Consider the following 25,109-nt stretch of genomic DNA (forward strand, 5'->3'; position numbering starts at 1 on the left):
TTCAGTTCTTGTTGTTGTCTCTCCCATCGTTCTGACGTCTCCTCAGTTTTTGTGTCGCCTCAGTTCATGTTAATTTCTTTTCTTTCGTTCTGGTATCTTGTCAACACTGTTTACGTATATTTTGTTGTTTTGGTGTACATGTCTCCTCATATTTTCTTTTTCTTTTCTGTCTCCTTAGTTATATGGTTGTCTTTCCTTTCGTTCTGGTATCTCCTCAAGTTTCAAGATATCATGTTTGAGTTTCGAATTTGTCTCAGTATTATTGTTTACATCATTTAGGTAAAAGTGTCCCCTTTTCACACAAAGGTTTTAGAAGAAGAACGAAATTTGATTCAGTGATTTAGCGAGACCGATTTTGGTAGTGCCACCACGAATGGTCATTTCAGTATTGACATCGCAATGCTGATATAACATAACATTGTATATTGATTAAACTAGCCAGATTCCTCAACTCGTGGTGTGTCGTGTTTTTGTTTGTTTACTTGTTTAGTAGTTAGTCTTGTCAGTTGAACATTGAAAAAGACACTTGATGGAGTGTTTATTTCTGTAACGCATTTGAAAAAAAAGCTGTTACTCATTGGCAAGCACCAACAACTTGAAATCAATTGTCATGGTTTGTAGGTTCCTGCAGGATCAAAATAGCATTAAATGAAAATTCATATACATTGAGACACCTTTCGAATCTGATACTACTACCCTGTTTGGCACAATAAGTTACTTGGATAAGAAGGATGTCAAGTTACAAAGGTTTTATTGTGTAGTTTTATAAGGAAAAAGACGTAAATGTTGAATATAACGGGATGTCAGTATACACCTTACAAAGATATATGAAGTCGTTATAATGAGAAGGTATACCATTGTACGTAACGATAGATAAGTATATGTTTTGATGACCTCAATCACCCCACGTACATTTTCTAATTATGAAATAAATGAACCTGCATCTTGGAATGTGGAAAGTTTCGTAACGTAATTCCGAAAATAATTATTTATACTTTTGTTAAAAATTAGATTGAAGTATGTCTTAAATGAAATAGGTGTTGTTTGGTTTGTAAGAGAAATGACAGAAAATCTGTGTTTAGAGTATCGCTATCAGTAACATATGCCTTGACATGGTTATAGGAAAAGTTGATTGTCAAAGATCGAGGTGGTAAGTTGACAGTATTGAGAAGTACTTAAAAGGATATCGTGTTTAACAAACTTGTTGTATGTTTTGATAAATCAAATCTTCACGACCTCTGACCTCTGTGACGTATTTCCGGTCTTTGTAGGTGACAGGGTTGCCATAGAACCCGGTGTACCGTGTCGGATGTGTAAGTACTGTAAAACCGGCCGTTACAATCTCTGCAACGACTGCGTGTTTTGTGCCACGCCCCCTCACGATGGTAACCTGAGCCGATATTTCGTCCATGCCGCCGATTTCTGTTTCAAGTGAGATATTCCATTTGTATGTTACATATGCTGCCATACACTTTATATAGAGTAAAATAATCTAATTTTCGCGGTGGATTGTTTTCCCGTTGACTCACGAAGATACATAATCGTTAATATTTTCGCGAGTTTAATTCCCGGAAAAATAGCTATACATATTGAAAAAGTACCGGCTTAATTGTAAATTCAGATATTCAACAATTTTAAACAATTTGCAAGGAATATTAGGACAATATCTATAGACATATTTTGAAAAAAATGGTGTTATCAAGGCATTAATTTTGCTTGTGTTTTACGGTTTCTGAGAGTGGAACCCTTTTTGAAGAGGATACTTTAAGTAACTACAAGTGGATTCAGCATTAAGCATGTTGATTTGGGCGAATGAGGCTTACCTACATATTTAACATGGTGCACTAGCGCGCACCATTCAATATGTAGGTAAGCCAATGTATGTTACAAACCAATGCATGTCAAAAATATGACAACCAATCCTTAAATACAATTGATATGCTCGAAGAGACGAATACCTCCATGCTATCAGGATTGGCACTGGGGTTTGGCCCCAACCCACGGGACTTATTTCAAAAGTCATATTAACACCCATATCATCTCACCCAAATTCGCTTTCGATAGAATACTTGGCAATTGGGACCTAATTAGAGGTATTAATTGTAAAAATGAAGTATGTCTCTTCCCTGAGGACTGAGAAAGAATGTCCACATGGGGGATATTGTTGGTCTTTTGTAATATTTTACGGCCTAATCCCTTGAAACTGTTGATTCTATTTTCAACATTTTTATGAATCATCTTTTGAGACGGGAAAACCAAGTATCAAGTAAAGGAATTAGAGACAAAAGTGAGGAAATGTTTGTAATTAAATCTATTACTATGAATTATTCTTACGTTGATTGTTTTACAGTCAACGAGAGCGATACAAGTGTACAGGCACTTTGGGCCTCATTTTAATTACCGTTTTCCTTATTAATGACTAATCACTAATTATCTTGCTTGATGAACTCTTAAATGCAGAACTTGAATTATTGAATGTTTATGGAAGAAAGATAAAATTTGATTGGGGGGAAGTACCATGCACATGTGTCCCGGATTCTGTGTCCCAGCATAATATAGACAAAATATGATGTGTCCCAAATATTGATAAGTGTTAAACAGTTCCACAAAACAGGTTTTTACTATGAGCATAACTAAAATGGTCTGCTTTCCTTTTTTTATATCTAGATTACCCGATCACGTGAGTTGTGAAGAGGGAGCCATGTTGGAACCCCTATCAGTCAGTGTTCACGCCTGTAACAGGGGCGGGGTCAAACTTGGGAGCAAGGTGCTCATTTTAGGGTCAGGTAGGTCGTTTCTCCCTTGTCATAATTATTTAGTGTCAAAATAGCATCAAAATCGCAACATTGAACGCCTTAAATGGTCAAATAGGTCTGTGGCATTGTTTCTACTGCGGTTAACATTGGTAATTTATTATCTCTTCCCTGTTGCCACACATCATACACACTTTTTACCTCCATTTTACCTCTATAAAGTGACGTTTGGCGCGGTCATTTTATGATCATTATACATCCAAGTTTGATTTTCTGTGAGCCAGATAATGCGCTTGATTCGAGAATAAATCTGGGTTGTCTACCTTATCTCTATATAGGATAGGTTTTGCTTATCTTGCTAACCTCCGTGTTGAATATGATCTAGGTCCAATTGGATTGGTTACCCTCCTGACGTCCAAGGCTATGGGTGCGTCAGTCGTGTGCATAACAGGTAAGGGGAGATTACTCATATAATTGTCATCATCATTACTTTTACAATTGTTGTAATCACTGAATTCCCTTCCGTATTAGTTGTTTTGTTTGTTGAAGCTGTCCGACAATCTCCCTGATAAAATATAGATTAACTCTTATCAATAGTGAAATGAATTAGAAGTATAGTTACATGTGAAATGTCAAGGAATGCAAATTTTTATTCTTGTCCGAATTTTGCGTCAGATTACTTTCGTGGATAAAAGTAAAATTATAAAAACTAAATTCAAAATTAAGGGAAATTATTAACCATGTTTTAGTTTAATCGTCTTTAGTAAAGATAAGATCTGCTTTTAGTGCCATTTTGTTAAAAATCTTGCTTCGCTTCCATCTTTACTTGCAGATATTGATGACTCTCGGTTGGAGATCGCTAAAACGTTAGGTGCTACACACACCGTTAAGGTGACGAGTCGTGACCCCGAGGTAGTTGCTAAGCAGGTGGAGGATATAATGGGAGACAAGGCTGAGATCACCATTGAGTGCAGCGGGGCCACACCCTGTGTACAGACAGCTATATACGTACGTGCATATAGTTATCTCCCCTTGAATTACTTAAGTCATAGTTATCTCCCCTTACAGACAGTTGCATATGTACGTATACATAGTTATCTCCCCTTAGATTACTTAATTTACAGACTAAACATATGTATAAAAATATAGTTATCTCGCCTTACAGACAGTTGCATATGTACGTATACACATATTATATATATATAGTTAGCTCACCTAAGATTATTTTACAGACAGAACATATGTAAACATACATAGTTATCTCCCCTTACATACAGTTACATATGTACGTAAACATAATTATGTATCCTTGGATACTATACAGACGTATACCAAACTTCATATTCATTTATATTGTAATACATCGAAAGATTACTTCGTACACAGCTTCAGGTGTCCGTTTGCAGAATTATCTACCCTTGGATTGCATTTTGGGGAAGGGAAATGTGTTCTTTTATCTAAATTGCCGATAGAATAGTGGGTGTATCTAATGATTTATGAGAAATTCCTTAAGTATTAATCAAATATCTGCGTTTTCTGAAATGATTTAGTACGATTTATTTTTAACAAAGGTGACTGAGCCCGGAGGCTGCGTGGTATTGGTAGGATGTTGTCAAAAGGTCATCGACTTGCCAATAACGGCTGCTTCCCTTCGGGAGGTGGACATCCGAGGAAACCTTCGATACTGCAATTGGTAAAAATGTTTGATATGTTTTATGTTTAAACGACACTAGCAGTAGTTTGTGTATTTGCTTGGTTTTTGTTGGGAAAATGATATATTGTATCCAGCTGCGCTAAAAGTATAATAAATAACACAGAGAAATCTCCCGATTCGTCAAAAAGATTAATTACAGTGTACATCTGTATTAAACAGAGAAAACTTATAATAATATATTCCAAAGTCATGCAGATCAAGACCCAAATAAATTTTACTCGGCGACAACTGTCAACAAACTCGCATACTGTAAACATCCTTAGCAACGACCCGGTAATTATCTGTCACATGATAATTTAAATCAACTGTTGCTCGCGTTATTGAACTCATAAAAATAATATTACTGTTGTTTTCTTTTGCGTTTTTCAAGCTATCCAACAGCTTTGGAAATGGTAGCCTCCGGAAAGGTTGACGTCAAGCCTCTCATAACACACAGATTTTCATTGGAGGATTCAATCAAGGCCTTCGTGACGACCTTGAAAGGTGAAGGAATCAAGGTCATGATTGATTGCACGCGTTAAATTGAATACAAAGTGTTTTCCATCAGGCCGTTTTCAAGAACATATTTTTCGTAGTGTTATTCAAACCGATTTTCGGTAGCATTGAAATTCGCGATATTATGTATTTGCTACGCCATCCCAAAATATGCACCCTCGAACGTATTAACATGCTATGAAATATTCTTTGAGGAAGCATTTTTACATGTGACACAAAAAAATCCATTCCGCGATTTCCCGCTCTTACGCGTCACCTAACTGTAGAAAAACTATATTCTACTCTCATCGGGAAAATATTCATCTCGCAAACTATGATATAGTTGAATTTCCTGTTTTCTTTGCCATATTAAAGAAACAAATGTCGAGGGTGTGTATCTGCAGTTTTGTTTTTATTTGTCAGACAATTGAGAATTCGTGTATGTGTGGTTAAAGGGTGAGTATTTAAACCGTTTCCATGTTATGATATACGGAGTAAGTCCCTAGGGGAGGGGTATGCCAATGAACCGATACCAGAGGCATGGAAATCTCTTTCAAAATACATGTAGCGGGTTTGGGAGTGACCGGGTCGGGGAAATTTGTGTATATTTTAGCACTATGTACGTGTAAATACATGACCCGTTCTCAAATAAAATTATAAAGTAATGCTCAATTAGCGTTACCGGTGGGAAGGTAACAAAGTTATTCACTATTTTTATCAATAAGTCATAAATTGGTAAACTCATCTAATTTTTAATAATGTTTGAGTCCTAAAGTTTAATGTACATAGTTCCATACAGATTCTGCTTCCCGAACGTTTCGTTAAAATGTAATGTAAGCTCCATGTTTGTTTTGCAATCTTCATTTACCTGTATATTTTTGTTGTAGCTAGAAAAGATTTATGCTAATATGCACCTACCTTTTGTGAAACATGTTTCATTATAAGCCTTGCGGGACTAGCATCTAAATTCTGACATGCACAAAATAGAATTGGTTCAATACAGAGAAGCAAGATTCGTTCTCAATAGACAAAGAAACCTAGTTGAGTAATAGTAGCCTTCTGAAACAGTCGCCTGTTTTATCTTAATTTCATCCACATCTGTTCTTTTCTCCTTTTTTCTCGTCCCGTCCTACGTGACGGCCAAAATGAACGGCGATAAGGTTGTATAACCATTTATGTGAAAATTTAAATTCCAAACTTATCTTTTTAATTATTTTTACAAGCTGCGAACCATCCTAATATTCATTTTTTCTTACATTATTTTTGGATCCCCCTCCTCTTAACTAGCTCCACAACCTCACATTTATTTTCAATGTGACAATAATGGCCACGTCACCACCAACCTCTACGACACACATCAAGACTTCTATCCGCGTGTAACGACTTTAAGTTCATAATTGTTAAGTCTCCTTTCCTCGGTAGTAACTAATGGAAGTTACATAGCACAATTAATTCGCTGTTTTTGGTATCAAGCCTGTCAGGATAGACGCATCCTGTTGGACAACAAACTACATGGTGGCCACAGTTTTCTACCAGATGAACATCAATCTACGCGAAACCTTATATATTTGATGTTTTGGTGATTCTCTCGTGCATGGTTGGCGAGGCTTTGGGGACGTTTCTATCCTGCAGTCCTGTGATCTGCCAATTTGATATTTACTTCAACAATTTTCCTTTTAAATGTAGAAAAAATAAGAAAGATGCATTACAGAATTCAGAATTTTAATAAAACAAAGCTGTATTGCTAATTACATTCGATTGAAAATTAATCGTTTTTTCATATCTTCTTTTGCTAATACCAATTTTGTTCTTTTACAAATATGTTTATAAAACTGACAATTTTGTATATTACAAGCAAATTAGTTCCAAAACTAACATCAGTGCACCCAAAACGGGATACATATGGGAAAATGGCCTTAGAAATGGTCATGCAATGAAAATAAGTATTTCAATTAATACAATTTTTACTTAATGATACTTTCATGTTAATCGTGCAAATTCGAAGGTATTCCTTTGGATATCAATTTTCATAAATCTATATTTCTTTTTTCAAAGTAATGCTTGTTTAAAGAAGAAATTTAACAGCACCTCTTCTGACTTTTTAAACTTTGTGTAATTTTCTGCTTATATTGATCGTGTATTCCCCAATATTTGCCAAAATACCAAAGTGTCCCTTTTCGGATACAGTTACATCGCTTCATGGGCCTGTGCGACCATGATAGTATTTTGTGTACTATTTACAGAACCACGTGTCGGAAATATCAACTTGCAACAGAAAAGAAAAGCGGATGGTATCTATTCATGAAAATGAACAAACATTTGTGGAATTGATACTATGGTATAAAATACATTGATATCTAACTAAACACTGTTCCGTTTTGAGTACACTGACGGAAATGTATCAATAACATTACTAGATAAAGTAGTACTGGGTCACTTTATTATAGATCACTTCTTACTTCTGTTATTTTCATTTAAATCAACTGATATTTCCACTTAAATATATACACACATTCTATCGTTATTTAAAACTACAGATTTACAATAATGACAAAACACACAGTAATATATGTTAATTATAACAAACTTTTCGTAGTTGTTTTACGGCTATGGCTATAATAAACTAAGTCACTGTCATTTCTAACATCCAAATAATTTCTATAAACCAAGTCTGTTACAACTTAAAAAAATACCGATATGAAAAAATAACGTAGAAATGTTCGAACCATCACACGTTGGAACATTGATTTCCATAGTTGGTCATGAATTATAATGAAACAGTTGTCACTTTCAGTCCCAAAACTTCGGCCTCCTGGGCTTCTTCAACAGCAAAAGTTAACGATGAATTTAGGTTACCCTCATCTTGCTTCGTCGGAAGTTGAGGGAAATACCGAAATATTGGGGCTGGGAGTGACAATGTTTTTTTTTATTGATTCCTCGTTTGTTTATATGGCTATTGGTTTTACACAAACTAATGCAATGTCATTTTAAACCAAATCTTTCAAAGTATTCAAACAAACAATACTGATTAAATAAGGTGTAATATTCCGAACTGTATACTAATTATAAAATTAAATACATAATATGATTGTGTAAACAACTTTGATTCTTGAACTTAATCAATGTTATTTCTAACATCCTTTTAGTTTCTATCAACAAAATATGTTACAACTTAAAAGCTAATATGACAGATTGTATCTAATACTATATTGAAAAAAAATGTTACTTATTAAATTCAATACATTAATCGATTCTGATTAAAGGACTTTGGTTCTTAGACTAAAAAGATATTATTTCTACTATCTATTTATTTTAATCAACCAAATCTATAACAACTTAGAAGCAACTATTACAGATTTTAGATAATAGTACATTGAAACAAATATTAATTATGAAATTGATTAATACATTAATCGATTTTGTTTCAACGACTTTGGTTCTTTAACTAAATCAATGCTATTTCTAACATCCTTTTAGTTTTTTCAACCAAGTCTATTACACCTTAAAAGTTAATATGACAAATTCTGTGTAATAATATATTGAAACAAATGTTAATTATGAAATTGAATACATGTATCCATTATGTTTATACATCTCTGGTTCTTGAAATAAATCGATGTTATTTCTAACATCCTTTTAGTTTCTATCAACAATTAAAATAACATATTACAGGTTTTATATAATAGAACATTGAAACAAATATTAAATTATGAAATTGATTACAATAATCGATTTTGTTTCAACGACTTTGGTTCTTTAACTAAATCAATGTTATTTCTAACATCCTTTTAGTTTCTATCAACCAATTCAATAACAACTTTAAAACTAATGTGACAGATTTAAAATAAAAATAGACACTGAAACAAATGTTTATTATGAAATTGATTAAAATAATCGATTTTGTTTCAACGATTTTGGTTCTTTAACTAAATCAATGTTATTTCTAACATCCTTTTAGTTTCTATCAACCAATTCAATAACAACTTAAAAAACAAATGTGACAGATTTAAAATAAAAATAGATACTGAATCAAATGTTTATTATAAAATTGATTACAATAATCGATTTTGTTTCAACGACATTGATTCTTTAACTAAATCAATGTTATTTTGAACATCCTTTTAGTTTCTATCAACCATTAAAATAACATATTACAGATTTTATATAATAGAACATTGAGACAAATGCTAATTATGAAATTGAATACATTAATCGATTTTGTTTCAACGATTTTGGTTCTTTAACTAAATCAATGTTATTTCTAACATCATTTTAGTTTTGTTATCAACCAAGTCAACTGCAACTTAAAAGCAAATAAAACTTATTTAAAATAAATAGTATATTGAAACGGATGTTAATTATGAAATTGAATACATTAATCGATTTTGTTTCAACGATTTTGGTTCTTTAACTAAATCAATGTTATTTCTAACATTGTTTTAGTTTCTATCAACCAAGTCAATAACAAGTTATAAAGACATATTTAAGATGTCATATAATTATGTATTAAAATAAAAGTTAATTATAAAATCAAATTATTAATCGATTTTGTTTCAACGACTTTGGTGCTTCAACTAAATCAATGTTATTTCTAACATCCTTTTAGTTTTAATCAACCAATTCAATAACAATTTGAAAATAAATTTGACACATTTAAAATAAAAATAAATATTTAAACAAATGTTTATTATGAAATAGAATGCATTATTCGATTTTGTTTCAACAACTACTTTGGTTCTTTAACTAAATCAATGTTATTTCTAACATCCTTTTAGTTTTTATCAACCAAGTCAATTACAACTAAAAACTAAATATGACAGAGTCTGTGTAATAATGTATTAAAACAAATGTGATTATGAAATTGAATACATGTATCCATTATGTTTATACATCTTTGGTTCTTTAACTAAATCAATGTTATTTCTAAGATCCTTTTAGTTTCTATCAACTAATTCAATAACAACTTGTAAACAAATTTGACAGAATTAAAATAATAATAGATATTGAAACAAATGTTTATCATGAAATTGAATACATTATTCGGTTTTTGTTTCGACGACTTTTTTTTTTTTTAACTAAATCAATGTTATTCCTAACATACTAGTGACTATCAACCAAGTCAATAACAACTTGAGAGCAAATAAAACAGATTTAAAATAATGATATATTGAAACAAATGCTATCTATAATTTAATACATTACTTGATTGTCTTTCAGCGGCTTTTGTTCTTGAACTAAATCAATGTCATTTCTAACATCTAAATAGTTTCGTTTACTTCTGTAACAATTCAAAAGCTAGCATTACAGATATAAAACAATAATAACATTTAAAAAAAAGTAAATTATCAAATTGAAAACATTACTAGAGTTTTATCGTAATTTTGGTTATTGAACTAAATCAATGTCATTTCTAACATCCAAATAAATTCTTTTTCTTTACACAAATTTGTTACAATTTAAAAACATAACCCAATGCCACAATTAACCGTATGTATACTGATTATATATTCTTGAATTGATTCAATGTTTTTTCTAACATCCATTTAGTTTACATACATGTAAACCATGTCTATCATGCAATCAAGCAAACGTATGATAGTAATAGTTTAAAATGTATGTTAATTGTCAATTTCAAAACATCAATCGATTGGTTTATATACCTTGATTTCAAAACTACATGAATGTCATTTCTAACATCCAATTAGTTTTATACAAACCAAATATTTACAATTTTAGATAAAACCTTATACATTTTTATCATAAAGCATAGAACAGTTTAAAATATTACTCAATTGTTTCAATGTCCATGGTATTTAAACAAACTTAATCAATGTCATTTCTAACATCCACTTAGTTTCTTATAACAACGTCCATCACAACTTGAAAACGGAAACTACCGATAAAAATAATTACATGCAAAAGTGTATTAACTGTAAAGTTTAAAGTATAGCTGAATGGTATATAATGACTGTAGTTGTTTTAAACAAACTAAATCAAAGTCATTTCTAATATCCATTCAGTTTATATAAACCAAATCTACCAAAGCATTCCAACAAACATTACAGATTTGATTTATTAAAGTATAGAACTGTGTGTTAATTAAAACATTCACCACATCAATCGATTGTTATAATAACTATGGCTCTCAAATTTAATCAGTCATTTCTAACATCCATATAGTTTTGATGAACCATATATATCGAGGCATTCAAACAAACGTTTCATATAACAGTAATTAGTATAATGTATGTTAATTATGAAATTCAAAACATCCATCGATATCATGTTAATGACTTTAACTTCAAAACGAAATCAATGTCATTTTAACACCCAAATAGTTGTATACACCAAACTTGTATAATGTACACACATATATATATAATAACAGATATAAGGTTGTATTAGATATAAACTTCAGATTTCTCGATAACTCCCCTGACCAACGATTTTAAAAAAGCTTAGTCAATATCCTGTCTTACATAAACATATTTTCTATAAATCAAATTTAATACAAATGTACCAGAATAAAATATGAAAACGTATGTTTTGCTTAAATTTCTAAAAAAATAAATTTCTACTCTGATTATAGACATTTCATTCAAAAATGATATCAAATAAATAAAAATATAATTTATATCATCTCTATTTTAGATAGACCTAGTGCATCTAAGTTTGAAATGAAAGTTTTGGTAACACGTTATTTATGTTTTCTTTTCTGATAACGATTTTATTATACTAAAGCAATGTCATTCTCATCATTCAAGTAGTATATATACAAACCAAGTCTATATACAAATTCAAACAAAAAATATATATTGAAATATAATAAAATAATATAAACAAATTATGTCTGTCAAAACATTCAAACAAAAATTACATTTTCAATATAATAAAATAATTTATGCATATCATGTTTGTCAAGACATTTAAACAAACATTACATATTTAATACAATGAAATAGTATATACAAATCAATTCTGTCAAAACATACAAACATATATCACATAATATACTTTAATAGCATATACAAATAAATTACATCAAAATATTAAAACAAGTATTAAAAATAATTATAAAATAGTAAATACAAATCAAGTCTGTCAAAACATTCGAAAAAGATTATAAATTTATATATAAAAAAGTATATACAAATCAAGTCTATCAAGTAATGCAAACAAATATTACATATTGAATATGATAAAATAATTTAAATCAAGTCTGATAACATTAAAAAAACAACAACATAAAACAAACATACAAATCAATTATATCAAAACCTTTAAACACAATTTACATGATTTCATATAATAGTATATACAAGTCAAGTCTGTCAAACTATTCTAACAAATATTACATGTTATAAAGTCCAAAACCTTCAAACAAAAATTACATATTACATATAGATAGCTAGTATATGCAAAACAAGTCTATCAAAACATTCAAACAAAAATTACATATTAAATATAGATACCTAGTATCTATCAAAAACTTCAAACACAAATTACATATTTAATATGATAAAATAGTATTTATGGATCAAGACTGTCAAAACTAAGTTATTCATACAATAGAATGGAATATATAAACCAAGTCAACTACAAAATAGTGCAGTATACTTTATATGACAATCTATCCTTTTTCTAAATACATCGATGTCATTTGTAACATATAGTTTCTATAAACCGAGTTACCTACATCTTAAACACAATAACAATAACCATAGTGATAAACATACTTAAATGGTTACACCTCGAGTCTGGTGTGTTTTGATGTATATTTTCCTCTTACTAAGATACGACGTTAGATTTCAAATGATTTCTTTAATAATGATAATGAAAACTATACTTAAATATTGTTATTGTGAGTTTTTTCAACGAATGTGAGACTTGACTAAGACTTGACATTTATAACTGTTCGCAAAATAAAGCGGAATTGTTAGCTACTAATACTAATATATGATATGAATATATGGAGTTTAAATAGCGATATATTACAAAACATTATAAAATGTACAAATATTTATTCATATTGTTTCTTTTGTCGCTAAAAGATTACAAGTAGACTTCACATTTATTACTTCAAAAAAGTGCAAAATAGTTGTTGTTCTATCGTTTTAAAATATATAGAACTATGTACAGTGCATAACTGTGTATGTAACAAATTAACACATTCGTGTGTTTTTATAAATCACTTGTCGACATGTATACGTCATTCTAGCGCATAAAGGAAACTCTTCACAAGATTATTAAGCAAACATTAAGACAACGATTCTACTGAGTAAAACACACAATGAAACGATAATGTTTAAAGGAACATTCCTGTTAGTATAGTGTGTCTTAATATACACGAGGTTTGGTTAGATGTTGAAATACAAAAACACAAAACGTATGTACAATAGAGTTCAAACTACACTGGGATAACTCATGCTTAAATCAATGGACACTTTCATAACATCCAAAGCATCATGTGGAAAAGTCTTTAATCCAAAGAAGAAAGGATATCCTGTTGAATGATCAATTGGTTTGTGTAGTGATTAAATAAAATGATTTTCTGATATTTTGACATCTTTCACAAAATGCTCATCGCTATGTGTAAAAACAACACTTCAAATGACATCAAAATCGAAATTGAAATATTGAAATATGCCAAAATTGCGTCTTTTAGGAACATCACTTAATAATATCAAAATGAAGTGAAAATTGCAAAAGCATACTTGTTCAAAATCGAAATCGGGAGTTGTCATCACTTTTTAACGTCATTTTGGTGGCAAAATAATTGTTAACTATGCACTTATGATAGAAGAATTAACTATTTTATAATAGTTTTTAATGCCGATTTGACAATGTTGTATCGTAGAAACAGTGTTGCACTGTAGAAATATTGGAGTGTTCAGAAAGTTACAATTTATTTTCTATCTCCTCCATTATCTTTGCTGTTAAGCCTTTCAATGTGGTTGCCTGTTCCTCTGTGTACGATGTTCCTGGTATTTTAGGATAATCCATCACATCCGGGTAACGCATTCTGGAGTAACTTCCAACAAGAGTTTCTACGTCTTGTATCCAGACTGCGAGCTGCTCGTTTCCGGCCACCGACGGGATGATACTGCGTAAGTTGTGAGAATGAGTCACTTTCCTCTCATCGATACAGTACATATACGCTTTGCAGGCTTTCTCACAAGCCTAAAAGAAGGAAACAAGTTTTAATTTGTTAGATTACTTAGGAAAATAATTATGTGACATTACATATAAATAAAAAATTTCCCTTTAATATGTTTGTCTCATCATGTAATCATGTATTTATGCATATATCTCGTTTTTGTAAAAGTTTGATACATCGATTCATTTATGAAGAAAAATATATCCCTTGACATCAAAACTGCAATTATTTTTATCTTTGAAAAAAAATATACACATAAAGCTGACAGTCCAAGTTTAAAAGCTTTCAATGTAGATTTGTTTTTTTATCTCAACTGAAAGCTTTTAAACTTGCACTGTCAGCTTTAAATATTATAAACAAGGTTACAATTTCTACAATCTCTCAGGAAAAAACACATTACATTAAGCTACATAGATTAAAGTAAAGTTATCTTACTTGGTGGAATTTGAAGCAAATCCAGTTGTAGTCCTCCTTGCTTTGACAACCACATCCTGTTGTGTTGTTCAGTTTTAATGAATTTACTCCACATTTGAAATCCATTTCAGCTTGTCTGAACCACCTCTTTGCCTCTGCAGGTTGTGGATTTGGAACATTGGGTCTTTTTACTGCATACGACTCGGTGAAGTGTCTATGGTTTTCTCTGTGCATTGATGACACCCTATCTCCAAATGCCTGCAATTTCTCCGAGCATTTCCCGTATCTCCAGTCACTGTAGTCTCGCGTCTCCTTCTGCCTTTTCTTGCGCCCGTCCGTTGAGCTGAATCTAGTAGTACCAAACTGTTCTCCTTCGTTAAGGCGTTGCATTACATCTAAGATGAATTGTGTAACATCCTTACAAAACTTCTGATGGGTGCTACCCTTACCGAAGTTATTGTCAGGATGCCATAACAGCAACAATCTCTTCATGATCCGTTTGCGATCTGCATTATCCAGTTTCCATGCCTCTGACAACGTATCAATAATTTCGTCAAAGATATTGTCTCTATTAAGAGGTGTAGCGCTGTCGTGTCCAAATTGATGGAGTACTAACTCCATAGTTGTTGATGTTTCCGGATATTTTACCTTGTATAATCGAAGACTCACCACTGTGTCGTTGATGCCTTGACCGAAACTGACTTCGTATTTCTGAAGCCATTCGTTTGGACTAGCAGCTGGTAATATTTGTATTATTCTAGAAAAAATAAATACAGCTCCAGTACTGGTATCGGTTTCGTCACCATCAATTAATGGATCAAACTTCTCATAGGCGACTAAATCTCCAACTTTTAGCAGAGTGATTTCATTCTCTAGTAACTCGTGCAGATCAAGGGGCACTAGTTTACCCGGAAAGTACGCTAATGACTCATCCTCTTCGTTTTCTTCCTCATCTAAAAATTCATCGCAGTACTTTTGGAATCTTTCTGGATAATCCATATAATCAACCAGTTCACGAATTTTTTCTGGTGCGATTTTGTTATCTACACAATCTGAGAGAGTTCCAAAAAGTGTTTGTCCAACGTCTTGCAGCCAAAGCCTTACTCCTTGGTCGTTAGCTACAAAATATAGCTTTGGTTCGCGTTTCTCGACCGAGTAAAAACATTTCTGTGGAGCTTCTGTATCTGGAATCTGTCTACCATCCACCGTAAGGAAGGTTGTGATCTCAGAGAGGGAAACTAGCTGTAGTTGCAGCAACCGTTGACGGTAGCTATCAAAATCTTCGTCACTGAATTTTCCTATTTTTTTTATAACGTTCAAAAATCTTGAAGACACTAAAAATGCTCCTAATTGTTCAACTTTCGTATCCGGTTTAGTATAATTCGAAGAAGATAAAAGGCATTCATGTACGATTGAACTTAACACTCTTGGTTTCAAGTTTTCTGGTAATCTTAAGATGAGATCTTCTTGTTTGTGACAATCCGTCAAACTGTGCACACACAGTATTCCATGATCGGCGTTTTGCATAACCCGTAATCTAAGCTTTGGTTTATCAACAAACACAAGGTCAGTTGATTTTGCCAAAGTTTTTTTAGAGGTGGGTAAAAAAAAGGTTTCAACTTCCTCCATGGATCTTTCTATATCAGCCAAGCTCTTCTCTTCTAGCAACGACATGATACTTCTCAACGCAGTCAACACGTCCCGTATGTGATCAGGTCCAAGCATGTTTGATTTGACCTCGGCTTGAATTCGAAGCAGCACTTCTGAGTATTGACTCAAGGTAACCGAATCGGTTGTTCCAATATATTGAAATAGTTCTTTGTATCGTCCGTAATGGAGCGGAATCTCAACCAAATATGGCGGTATCGGTTTCTTTCCGCCAAATGCAATAGATACTTGTTTCGCGCTGACATATATTTCCTCTTCTCTTATGTGTACGAGTGGTGTTTCTGAAAGCATACGTTTGGTTTCAGGATTACCAACACAATGTTTATGAAGATATTCATAAATCTTTGTCATCAAACCGTTGATGACTGATTCAGAGATACGAGCAAATTTTGTTTCCCTTTTCCTGTCCTGTAATTTTTTGTTTATGGAATCACACACACTGTGGGTATGAGACAGTACTTTGAGTAATGGTGGTTCGCGAAGGATTCCTAAACCGATCCAATTAGTATGTACATACCGTGGAAGAACCGGGGTATTTGTCCATACAAGTGTCGAAAGAGATTGAGGAACAGAATCGCAAAACTGTATCAAATTCTCACATCCAAACTGCGGGCATATTTCTTTATGAACTTGTTGAACAACGGAGGGTTCAACGAAGCGAATGCTTTTTATTGTTTCTAAAAATGCAGCGTTTTTGCAAAAGTCCTCTGTATCAAACAAGTACTCGACAATCTCTCTAGATTGTTTTCGAATTTCATTTGTCATCCCAGCAGATCGTGCATTGCTCTCTATTTGTTTAGCAAACGTGATGAATAAATCCTCCGACACCGTTTCTTTCATTCCCGAACATAACATGAGTGTATTCCACTCCACATTTCCAAATGGATAAGGCGGTAACATGGATTGGTCACAGAGTTTCTTACAAAGTTNCAAATGGATAAGGCGGTAACATGGATTGGTCACAGAGTTTCCTACAAAGTCTGTTGCGGGGGCTATAGAAGCAGTCGGCACGTTTCAAACTCCCTTCGTGGTAAATGAATTCTGACGTCCTTAATGCTTCTTTGAAAGGACATTCTGGGTCATCTCTCAGCATATCTCGAACATACGTCAGATGTGTCAAATGGTGATTTTGTTCAAGATGATGGAATTGTGGAAGAATATGTCGGCAGTATAATTCAGGAACTGATATTGTATGATTGCAGTTTAAAAACGACATTAATCTCGATGTGAAATTGTTTTCTTCCAACAAAGTACACCCACATTTGGTGGCCCAAGAGTCTATGCCGTCTTTGGTGAGATTCCATGGCTCTTTCACGATGTAAACTTCTGTTAGAGGCTTTTGAATTATGACATTTGTTCCATTTACAGTTGTGAACAAGGGGAGGTCCTTAATCGTGTTAACTATAGATGATTGTCCTCTCAGTTTGTCAATGTTATCAAGCCTAGATAAGTGCTGTAGTATCGCTTTACATTGAACGATATGGAGTTTTTTCAAATTATCCCTATGGTAATGAAGACATTGAACTAATCTCACTGGATCCTTCTGTGAGGCCACCATATCTCCTAGTGTTTGAGAAAAAGTACATTCTCTGTGTGGGGTCGGGATGTTTAGTGAGACAAGAACTTGACGAAGGACTTCGTCTTGAAACGAACTGTTGTTCAACAAAACATAACCCTTATGACAGGGAACTAAAACATCAGTGCCTCGATCATTTTGTTCTGTCGTTTTCCACTTTCCAGGTATAAGACACCAATTTCCTAACGCTCGGACGTTAATACCCTTCAGAGAGTCCATGTATTGCCAGAATTCACAAATCCATTGAACACTTAAAGTTTGTTTATCCCACAGTATTGATGTCTGTCCTGACAGTGTGGCCCTGTCGAAATTGTAGGGTAGCATTTGTGAAAAACTGTTCATGTCAAGACTTTTCAAACATTGGCCATTTTGCAACTTAATGACATCTAGCATCGTGACTAAACACTTATGCACAAATTGTTCTGCTGATTTTGGCAAAAGATCACAAAACAGAGATAGAAACACAGGTTGTTTTAGAGAAAACCTTCTGAGGATCGCATCATTTGTCACCAATAGGGGAAGCTGTTCTATGTGTTTTACGAAATTGTTCAAATCTTTGAGACAGTATCGCAGTAGACACACGATGTTTTCGATACTTTTGACGGGTGTTTCCGTTACTCTGCAGTTGATATGTTTAAGCAGGCAAGCATCCGGTGACGTTGTGTCTGTCCTTAAAAACTGGATGACAATATAAGGATGAACCAAATGCTTCTCAGACAGTAATTGGTCATCACGCACGTTATCTGCTTTCTGCAATGCCTGATCCATACTGTCAAAGATCCAAAGTGGCGATTCTAGCACTTTCATGCCGATATCTTTAAGAGTATCGGACAGTTGATGTGCTTCTTTTGCAGCGCGTATAAACTTTTCTTCTTCCTCCTTTTTGCTTTGTACTCGAAACCGGTATGTATTGGGTTCATTTGCTGGCTGGAATTGTTCACGTAAATTATCGAAGTAAGCATAAAATTCATGGTGGGTTTTTTGAAGAGCAACCCACCATATTTGTGATGCATTTTGTGACAATACCGGGAACACAGTAGACTCCTTTTCATACAGAATAGAAAAGAATGATGTTATCATACATTTGATAAGATCATTTTTTCCTTTCCCATATCGTGGAAATACCTGGTGATACTTTTCCAAACTGGATTTGTTATCCTCCATGGTAAACCTTTCTCTGCCATTTCCGAGGACTGTATCTCGTAAGTATTCAACAGCTAGGACATAGCTGTTTGATATCGCTGTTTCGAAGAGCAATCTATTCCAGTCACCTCTGTGTGATTTCTCCCACAATGATCCCCGCGTTTGAACAAGAGCAAAATGACCATTCACATGTACTGGAAGTCCTGTTTTCAAGGGGAGAGGTAGGAAACAAAATGCTTGACCTTCGGCTTTTGACTTCTCGCTGCTTGATCCAGCTGGTGACAGCTGAGCCATCCCTTGCCTGTCGTGATATTTGGGAAAATGTGTGTTAAGTCTCTTTGGGTCATATTCTGCCTCTGATCTAGCTCCAGCATCCCTATCCTGTGATGTATACGGAAGAGCCACTGCACCTTTCGGTGTGAGAGCGATGTCACCGTATTGGAAGGCTGTAATTACACTGTCTGGTATCTTTGCTTTGGAGTCTAATCCAAAAGTCTGTGCTATAATCCAACGCTCAGGTTGCGGAAAATGTTCCTGTAATACTATGGTCATGATGTATTTGACTGTTTGCATTTCGATCTTTTGGAGATCCACTGATCCATCATGCATGGCTTTTGTAAGTGTATCGCACTTATTGCAAAACTTTCCTAGATTACGTTCATCGTTTCTTTCCAAGCTTGACTCCACTGTGTGATTTGTTTTGATATTTCCTTTCTTATCTATTTCACATAATGAAATTTTTCTAATATTCCTCAAAAACAAAAGGCATTTCTTCATGTTTTCTCGGAATTGCTGAAGTAATTCCTGCAATACTTTGCTATACATTGGTTTGTTACATATGAGTGACTCACGTGCCATTTGTTCATTTCGTAAGGGAAATCGAAACCATGTACCCTGTTTCCGAGGTAACTCCTTCTGTAAATAACATTCATACACGCCTGGATATGTCTCCTCGAGTTCCTTTAAGTCAGGAAGCTGCAATCCCGGATTATCTTCGGCAACTGGGCAAAATTTACAGTGCGGGTCAAACATACAAAACGTTCCCTGATTTGGTGTTGTTGGACCTCTGGTGATAAAAGAAGGCGCGTCTGTCAAGTGATAAACCACATTGAACCCGATACCAAACTGGCCAGTCTTAGTTGGGTCTTGAGATTTTGATCCTTCACCGAGTTTACAAATGCCTTCTAGATCTTCAGTAGTAAAACAAGAATCATTGAAAACACATAATGCTGGACCTTGGATGGCAGACCACGTCTTACCAAATAGGCCTTTCTTTGCTTCATGCTGTCTCATGTCTTCGATGAACATTATTTCTTTTGCCCCTGCGTCATCTGCATTTTGTAACATTTCGTAAAGAATTGCCTCATCCCGAGGATATCCTTCTAAAATTCCTTCTAGTCGTTTCACAAGTTCCTCCTTTTGCCCAAATGGCATACTACCTTTAATGCTATTAAGATGTTTCACTCGCTTTGATTTTATGTCCAGCAGCTTGCTAATATCTTCCGATATTTTCTTGTTAACGAAATGCATGACGTGTTCCCTTTTGAACGTATACCCGTCATCTACACACAATTCGTCTGCTAATCGAAAAACATTTGCATCGTCCGGAACAAAGATGCGAGATTTTTCATCAGAATCCAATTTTGATCCAATTCGCTCACAGACCACAACGAGAAGTTGTAACAAATTCACCGTAAGTTTAACATTTTTCAAACGCTGAGATTTGTTGTTGTCCTTTTGTACCTTTGCAAGTGCTGAAATGACATTTTCTTTTGTAAGCGTTTCTTGAACACCAACACATTTGAGAAAGTTTGTGTATTTTGTAACATCGGACGTACTCAGCTGGTATATTGCTGGTGTACAGTCAATACCATGGAACGTATCTAGGGTTGCGTGGCTGGGAGAGATCAGCTGATTCGACATCCATATTATAGGGAGGTCGTCATATTTTCCTGATAGTTTATTTGATGATTTGTTCAAGAATTCGTATACGGAAAGGCATATTAAATGCAAGGTGGATCTTTGCATGTCCGATAGATCATCACAACGCACCTTGCTGATGGCAAGAAGTTGTGCTTCAACGTCAGTATGTAATACGTTTTCTCTAACTCCAAGTAACTGAAGGAGTTTTTTAACTTTTAGCTCACTATTCAGTCCTTCCGTATCAGCAATCAATTGTGAACATGCTATTTGATACATTTGCTTTGGGAAAAACATTTGATTTGGTGGACAAAACTTCACTTTCCCTTTTGCAGAACTCGTAGAAACCCATGATAAAGGCCAATCGCTAGGCTTCTGAAGAGAAGGTATGAAGGCTATACTACTCAAAACATTGATGATTTGACCACAGTTATGTTGTTCCCGATCAAGATAAGCCAGTAAATTTCGGCAGCGACGTAACGCCTGTTTGGAATCAGATAGTTTCGCAATAGACGTAGCCCTTTCCACAACTAGTTCGTCCGTCAATGTCTGGTCCATCATACCCAACTGCACAAGAACATCAAGGATGCTTTCTGTACAGAAGAGCTGTCGGGCGTCAGACGGAAATCGGCCGTCCCTATTACAGAACAGCGCTGATACCTTAGATTTCGGTCTTACAAGCTCGTTTGGCAATTTCAATTGATTNATCTCAATTGATCATTGGGGAGGACTGGAATACATGGATTTGATTTCAACAGTTGGAGCAAAGGATGTTGGTCGTCTTTTAATATAAATATCACCAATGCATCTCGCTTCTTTCCATCTATTTGATTTATGTTTGGAAACACAATTTCCTCATAGAATGTTTTTATGGCCATTGTTTGCTGTCGAAGTTCCTGTTTACAACCTGCCATGCAAAATAGTTGATACAGCTGATCGGAAATATCCATAGGAATGATTTCCCCCTGGTAGAAACGTTGAAAAGCCTCAAAGGCAATGCCTCCAACCTTTTTGTTATGACGTAAACCATTGTCAAGAAAAACACAATCACGAAATGAAGCCCGGCGTCCTCTTGTTGTATAAAATACTCTGTGGTCGCCACTGATAACTTTTTTACAAAATGCAGCTGTCAAGTATGACTCCCCTTCGAATGTTTTGTTTATTATTGGCCAAAGTGATGAGTAATTTTCAGTAGACACTCCAAACTGATCTAAACTGGTCAACATCAAAAAGTATGCGTTACATACGGCGTCGGACATGAGCATTCTGTTCCAGATCTCGTGTTTTGTTTCTCCTTTATCGTCGCTTGTTTTCTTCACTAAGTCTTTCCTGTCACTGCTAACGGCAAAACATCCGTTTATATGCACTGGCGTTTTGCATTCGACAGGTAAAGGGAGAAAACAAAATAAATGACTCGTATCATAGAATCCAAGTAGCTTCTCTCCGTGGGGGAACGGTACTGCAGTAAAACCTGAACGTTTTTCTTTCAAGGAAACGGCAATGCTTCCAAGAGGCAGAGCTCCCTCGCTTTCGAGACGAGCTGAATTTTCAAGCAGTGATCTGCCAGTTCCTGACGCCCAGGCAACCAACCATGGTGAAGACTTTTTAACTGAATCATTGACGCGCAGAAAGCTATTTTTAACCATATGCATCTTAACTGATATCAGTTCAATGTAAGTGAAAGCTTGTTTTTTGCTATAAGCTTTTTCCAATTCCTTCATGACGTTGACGTCAGCTGGGTTGGTGAATATTGGATTGGTTTCGATTACTGTTTTGTCTGTGCTGAAAATGAGTTGAACATCATTTGCTGGATCTTCACTGTCTTCAGGGAGATGAAACAGTTCTATTTTCTTTATGTTCTGCGTAAATGTCAACAAGCTGCCAGCACAATCCTTAAGGAGATGAAGAAGTTTAACCATATCATCTCTGCAATATGGTGTACATTTTATAGCACTCTTTAATGCCTGTTCCTCCGATCGCAATGGAAGTCGAAAAAGCGTTCCTTCGAATTTCGGAGGAAAGATGCCTCCAGACAAATCGCATCCAAATATTTTGTTATATGGACGAAACTGATTCCTTCTGAGTTTCATGATATCAGAACTTTTTTCTGTGAAGGTCAATCTTATACCTGGACTGCTTTTGTCCTTGATGGCTTTCCCAAGATAAGTAGTGTGTGGATCAAATATAACCAGGGAACTTCCACTGAGGAAACTTGGAACATCTGTCAGGTTGTAAACAGCGCAGAATCCAAGTCCAAATTTCCCAATTTTAGTTTTTGCTCCTTTTTTTGTTTCTCCTCCAAGTTTGACAATATTTTGAAAATCGACCTCAGTGAAATTGGCATTGTTGTAAGCCCACAATGCTGGACCCTGGCACTTTGCCATGTTTTCGTCAATCAAGCCAGTTCTTGCATTTTTATTTTGCCTTTCATCATAAAGAAAACAAATATGTTGAGCTCCAGCATCGTCTGCGTTCTGAACCAGCTCCTTTAAGACTGCTAATCCGTCTGGATAGTTTTCCAACACATGTTTCAGCCTTGTTGTTAAAGGTTCTGACTGTCCACACGCTGAATACATTTCTTCCATCCCTCCGTCTGACATATATTTTCGAGTGAACGATTGGATACCAAGAGATTCAGCTAATTCAGCACTGACATCTGAATGAACGTATCTGACATTACTGTCTCCGTCAATGTCAGCCAACAAGCTCGACTCCTTGTCACAGTATGTACATTCTTCTACCGGATGCAAGTCCAAACTGGCTTCATCTGATTTAACAGGAACTAGCACATCCTTGAGTGACGTATCCGCATCTTTTAGACTTGCTATACATTTAAGAATGCGTATCACCATCTTTCTGTCTCTCTTGGTTGTTGGTGTTCTAGTGGTTGTGTTTATCGTTGTTAGGATGGATTTAAATGAACTTACTGTAAGTTCTGCTGTTGACCCAAGAAATACAAACATAGCGGAGAATTCCGAAAATTCGACAGGCAGTTTGTGCATAAAAGGTTTAAGATCTATGTTCCCGTTTTTCGGAAAGGAAATAAACACTTCTTCTGGAAGACGAAATTCTTCTCCTGTACAAACTACTGCTTGTGCCTTTAGCCTTTCCAAAGGTAGCTTAAGTCTCTCAACCGATGACTCGATATGATTAGACAGTTGCTGATAGATGCATTTTATCATAAACATCAGCGTTGCTTTGTGTTTAATACAAAACACCTTTTTCACTGCTTCCAGTTGTAATAAGCATATTTCGACACTAGGAGGATTGGTCCATCCGTATCTTTCCGCAAGGTAGGGATGGTTGGGCGTTTCAACAATGCATTTAACTGATGCCGATAGCGACTCGTGCTTGTTTGAGAGGATATTTTCCGGTGAACATAGAAGTGATTCAAATTGAACCCCGTACCAGGGCAGTATGTCTGGATAATGAGATGGCCTATTTCTGATGAAGGTTATCCATCGGTATCCCTCTAGGTGAAAACTGTCCAAATTGTTTCTCGATTTCGAAGCCATCTTCTCAAGGAGTTTCATCACCTGCAAGGAACATTTGTTTATTTTTTTCTTGTCTACGTGTTCCTTTTTTCGGCACTCCCGATCTAGTATTTGGACAAGATGATGGACATCCTCTGGTTTAACATCCTTTTCTGACTTTAGACCAAATTTTCTAAGAGCGGGTTCTAGAGCCTTCTCTTGATAATTTGTCGGAAGAAGTTTGCTTTTGTCAAAATGAAATAACTCCTGAAGATTTCTATCAGTGTGGTCAAAGAATCGTCCTATCGGTGCAACTTCATTAATTTCCATGGCAGTCGAAATCTCAATGAATTCGATCCTGGAGCCCAAATCAAGTATTCTGGTTTGATTAACACCAAATGTAATCAGGTTTTCTAGAACATACTTCATGAAACGTTCAATGCTCGGCCTTTTATACCCAGTTGAACTGTTGACCATTGCTCGTAAGATTTCCTCAACTATCTTCCCCTCCGACACTTCCGTTGCTCCTAGTCGTTCAGCAAGATTTTTCTGTGAGATCTTTAAATGTAGCAGAGGAGCATGATATTTGACTGGGATGCAGTTTCTGCATGCAATTCTCTCGTTCTTTGATATTGATGTATACTTCACGTCGTTGTCAACGTTGAACGTTTCTGGGAAAATATCTAATTGTCTGATTATGTTATCAACCTTTTGACTGGTAACTTTACAATCTTTTGACAGAAAGTTCAGCAAAGCTGCTTTCTCCTTGTGATTAGATCGTTTGTTGAAGTGAAGGACTGTAGTATCAAGTGATTGC

The 25,109-nt window shown here is 34.7% G+C and overlaps 1 protein-coding gene and 1 pseudogene across 1 annotated transcript in view; one reads left to right on the top strand and one right to left on the bottom strand.

Annotated features, from left to right (window-relative positions):
* The window catches only part of LOC110463316 (sorbitol dehydrogenase-like), a 23,088-nt gene extending 17,758 nt beyond the window's left edge, over positions 1–5,330 (top strand). The window contains exons 4-9 of the mRNA XM_021517822.1: positions 1,272–1,431; positions 2,668–2,786; positions 3,139–3,204; positions 3,586–3,761; positions 4,325–4,446; positions 4,838–5,330. Of these exons, the coding sequence (XP_021373497.1) occupies positions 1,272–1,431; positions 2,668–2,786; positions 3,139–3,204; positions 3,586–3,761; positions 4,325–4,446; positions 4,838–4,988 (794 nt within the window). The 3' untranslated portion in view covers positions 4,989–5,330. The remainder of the gene's footprint in view (positions 1–1,271; positions 1,432–2,667; positions 2,787–3,138; positions 3,205–3,585; positions 3,762–4,324; positions 4,447–4,837) is intronic.
* An 8,357-nt stretch (positions 5,331–13,687) lies between these two features.
* LOC110463314 overlaps positions 13,688–25,109 on the bottom strand; it is a 29,150-nt pseudogene continuing 17,728 nt past the window's right edge.

The sequence above is a fragment of the Mizuhopecten yessoensis genome, unplaced genomic scaffold, assembly GCF_002113885.1.
Source record: "Mizuhopecten yessoensis strain PY_sf001 unplaced genomic scaffold, ASM211388v2 scaffold10887, whole genome shotgun sequence".
Taxonomy (NCBI): Eukaryota; Metazoa; Mollusca; class Bivalvia; order Pectinida; family Pectinidae; genus Mizuhopecten; species Mizuhopecten yessoensis.